We start from the raw sequence: 4,523 nt of genomic DNA, 5'->3' as shown, positions 1-4,523 counted from the left end.
TCTCGGAGCTGACGACCGCAACAACAACAGCGACACTGGAAGTATACTACATTTACTGAATTATTGAACACTGTTTGTTCCTCCACTTCTGCTGCTTCTTTTTTTCCATATACAAATACCATTTTTATGATGAGGCGGTAATTAAATATTTTATTGGGGGATACACATGGAGAATAGGATGTCAACATTTATAGTGGACAGCCATAAACCTCTTTATATTGCTGGAATATAATTAATGTACTTATATGGGTCGTATCTTAACTAGAGGCTGTTGTCATTTAATGTCTTCTAAATATACAAGTAACAGTTGCTTTTAAGTACTTAATTATGGCTTCACAATTATCCGTAGCATCTATGTGTAATATAGGGGGAGGGGAAATTAAATGGAGAAGTAAGATCTTCACTCTGTTCTTCCTTGTTTTCTACAATAATCTCTACTTAAAAGTGTCACTTTTGCTTTCAGATTATAAATCCCTATTCACAAATGTCTGAAGTAAGCGTGCCATTGCTTGTGGGGACACATCCAACAGGTAAGAAACATGAAAACTACTTCAAAATAAGTCATTATACGGCAGCACTTCGTACAGTTGTCTCAAAAGTGAATGTTGTAATATTCTAGCCCCCCATTTTTGTTCATAATGAAACACAGTAGTTTCAAATGATGTATTCATTTACAGATATGTTGTGTCTCGTGCATAAGCTCAATGCAAACAATTTTCTTGTTGAATTAAATTAGGTAAGCTGTGTGCAACTCATTGAGCTGTAGTCCATCAGATGATAAATTACATAAAATGTAAGGAGTTGAGCACTGCAGATTAATCAACATCTACACTACAAAATGTGAATTGCATACAAAGTAGCTCTAATCTAATGTCTTTTTGTGTTATTGTCAACTGCATGATTTGATTTCAGATACCACAACTTGCAAAAATCCAATACGAGTTTTAAGAAGCCCACTACATCCTACATTGGATCTAAATGCAAATTCTTTACATGAATCTGACTCTAGTTCTGCAAGCTTGCAGTTACTGCGAAATGAAACAACTGGTAAGCAAATTAATTACTCTGTTCATAAATTTTCTCAGTATTGTAATGTAAACTTCAAATATTGCATTACCTGTTTACATCATCCTCTGCTACACAAAATCTAAAACTTATGTAGGGGGAACTGTGAACTTATGTTTACACTAGGGCAAGCAGTGCTTATAATTATAGTTTCACAAAATAATATTTTATTGGCAGCACAATACTTGATGTTGAGTGAAAATATTTTAACAGCCTAGAGGGTTCACACCAATTAACATAAAAAATTGGGGAACGTAATTTAAAATTTGTGCTAAGGTAGAATCTATGTCACTGTGTCTGTCTCACAGAGCTGTAAATATGCTTGTCCTCTTACATAACGTGATGTCTTAAGATATAACCATGTATATTCTATATTTTAGTGCCATAAACTGGGGTTACTTCGCCCTTTGCAGGTAACAGGCCCTATAGTCAGATAAAGTCTTAAATTTTCTTTTCCCCAGTGAAAATAATCATCATTAGCAAGGATCAAAGAAGACAGTACGCATTCACAATGTGGAAAGAATGATCCTGAAAGACGATATTATTTTGTGAAACTATTTTGTTGGCAGTACAATACTTGATGAAATGTAAATATTTTAACAGCCTGGAGGGTTCACACCGGTTAACTTAAAAAGTTAGGTACATGTAATTTAAAATTCTGTCATTTCTGTGAAACAAACATTTTTAATTCTTTTCTTCAACAGTTGACATAGAGGGGGCAGATAATCCAGGAGGTAGTCCATCAGCTACACATGTATCAGGTACCTCACAATAATGTTCTTTGCATGCTGTAGTTGAGTTCCAGGTTTTCGCAACACATAAGCACAAGTGTAACACTAATGCCCACAATCCACATCATAAAATATACTGCCTCTCTAAAGAAATTAATCATGTCTTTCTAAAAACTGAAGCACATTCATTACCATTTACAGCCACAAAGGTGTGGCATAGAATTTAACTCATTTCCAATGCTAAAATAAAATGAATATTTATTTATTGCAGGAGACCAGTCAGGCCGAAGCAAGCGGAAACGACAGAGGGTATCACTGTCTGCGTCGGCTAAACAGTTGGGTCCGTGGGCCAATGCGGAGAGAGAGTAAGCTGAACTACAACTGGTGCTATTCCAAAAAGCATCATGACGAGTCCCAGAGGAGAGAAGAAGAGCTCTTTCAATTAAAGAAAGAATGCCTAGAGCTGAAAATAAAGATTAGAAAAGAAAAACTAAAGAAATTAATGTCTGAATAAAAACAAATTCATGCAAACATTTTTTTTTAAATTAAATCAGATAAAATAAAATTTTCATTTAATTACAAAAGAGAATTGAAGTAATTAACAAATGTGTCTCTTGTGGCATGCTGTCCATTGTCTTCTGCATCCTGGTCTCTTTCACCAGCAATAGACATATCAATGGCTGCCTGGAATACAGGATTCAGAGGAAGCAATCCCTCATTCGTGTCTATTGCCATATTGTGCAGCACAGCACATGCAACAATTATTGCCTCGGCTCTTTCAGTCTGTAGTGTTATTCCGTTAGATAGAACTGGAAAACGTTTCTTCGAAACACCGTACGACCTCTCTACCACATTTCTTGTTCTTATCAGCAAAGGACTTGGAAGAGCAGTTGAACGGAATGGATAGTGTCTTGAAAGGAGGATATAAGATGAACAGCAACAAAAGCAAAACGAGGATAATGGAATTTAGTCGAATTAAGTCAGGTGATGCTGAGGGAATTAGATTAGGAAATGAGACACTTAAAGTAGTAAAGGAGTTTTGCTATTTGGGGAGCAAAATAACTGATGATGGTCGAAGTAGAGAAGATATAAAATGTAGAATGGCAATGGCAAGGAAAGCATTTCTGAAGAAGAGAAATTTGTTAACATCAAGTACAGATTTAAGTGTCAGGAAGTCGTTTCTGAAAGTATTTGTATGGAGTGTAGCCATGTATGGAAGTGAAACATGACGATAAATATTTTGGACAAGAAGAAAATAGAATCTTTCGAAATGTGGTGCTACAGAAGAATGCTGAAGATTAGATGGGTAGATCACATAACTAATGAGGAAGTGTTGAATAGGATTGGGGAGAAGAGAAGTTTGTGGCACAACTTGACCAGAAGAAGGGATCGGTTGGTAGGACATATTCTGAAGCATCAAGGGATCACCAGTTTAGTATTGGAGGGCAGTGTGTAGGGTAAAAATCGTAGAGGGAGACCAAGAGACGAATACACTAAGCAGATTCAGAAGGATGTAGGTTGCAGTAGGTACTGGGAGATGAAGAAGCTTGCACAGGATGGAGTAGCATGGAGAGCTGCATCAAACCAGTCTCAGGACTGAAGACCACAACAACAACACATATGTGATTCATTGTAAAGATTTTCAGCTCTTGTCCTTGGATTGGCTATCGGAGGAAGAAGATAATGACACGCTGCATAACCAGAATCACACAACAACACACGATTACCAATTTCACCACTTTCAAGCCGAGCTTTCAGCCTAGAATGATTGAAAATGGTCTGATCATGTGCTGAACCTGGCCACCTACAGACAATGTCGAATATTTTTAAATCATAGCTGGCCACTGTTTGCACATGCAAAGAAAAATATCCTTTTCTTCCTCTATATTCTTCCGCTTTGTCACCATCTGGACACTCAATTCTTATTTGTGCAATCTGTGGCGCCACAAACTCTTGGAAATGACGCTATTCTGAAGAAATTCTCCTGTACTTTTGCAATTTCCTCTTGCGTGTTCGGAAATTTGATGAATGCTGGTGCTAGGCAAGCAATGGACACTGAAACCTTTTTAATAATTCTGCTGGCTGTCCCCTTGTCGATTCCAGCGAAATCTCTAACAGATATCAGAAAATCGCCTGAGGCAAAATATCTTAGTGTTAATAGTAATTGGTTCATTGGTGGAACAGCATCATTGCTGAAAGAAGGAAAGAAAGAAAGAAAAAGGAATAAAGTAACCTGTAACAATAAAGCTTTTTTCTTAATGCATGATTCAAGGTAAGTATGGTGCTTACAGCCTCCTTTGAAGCTGAAACACCCATTCTTTCAGTTTTAAACTCACAAAGACTCAATACCCATTAATTCATACACTTCTGTAAATCTGTCATAAAGAGCATGGAAGGTTGTAGAACAAGTTATTAAGGTGCAGAAGTGGACTCAAGAAGCTAATTCTGGTAAACCAGGCGAACAACACATTCCAAATGGTGATAATCTATCATGAAAGTTACTTTACAAATACGTATCTTAGGAGGATACAATTTCTTTTTAAAAAAAGCTAATGCCCTTCTACAGTTACTCAGCTACTATTTTGAAATAAAGCATTAATGTGACATTACACAGACCACTATTGACTGTATAGGCAAAATCAAAGCCTGTTTAATACAGTTATTCAAAATTAACGTCTGGAAGTCATATAAAGTATATACAGATAAACTGAAGGAGAGGTCGAGGTG

At 36.6% G+C, this 4,523-nt stretch overlaps 1 protein-coding gene across 1 annotated transcript; it reads right to left on the bottom strand.

Moving 5' to 3' along the window:
- Positions 1–1,749: 1,749 nt before the first annotated feature.
- Positions 1,750–3,969, bottom strand: LOC124623142 (putative nuclease HARBI1). Its single transcript, XM_047148932.1, is given in 4 exon segments — positions 1,750–1,853; positions 2,456–2,673; positions 3,415–3,723; positions 3,725–3,969. Coding segments are annotated over 4 exon segments (876 nt in total).
- Positions 3,970–4,523: the final 554 nt, after the last annotated feature.

The sequence above is a fragment of the Schistocerca americana genome, chromosome 7, assembly GCF_021461395.2.
Source record: "Schistocerca americana isolate TAMUIC-IGC-003095 chromosome 7, iqSchAmer2.1, whole genome shotgun sequence".
Classification (NCBI taxonomy): domain Eukaryota; kingdom Metazoa; phylum Arthropoda; class Insecta; order Orthoptera; family Acrididae; genus Schistocerca; species Schistocerca americana.
Note: the sequence above shows the minus strand (reverse complement) of the source record. Positions and strands in the feature narration are given on the sequence as shown.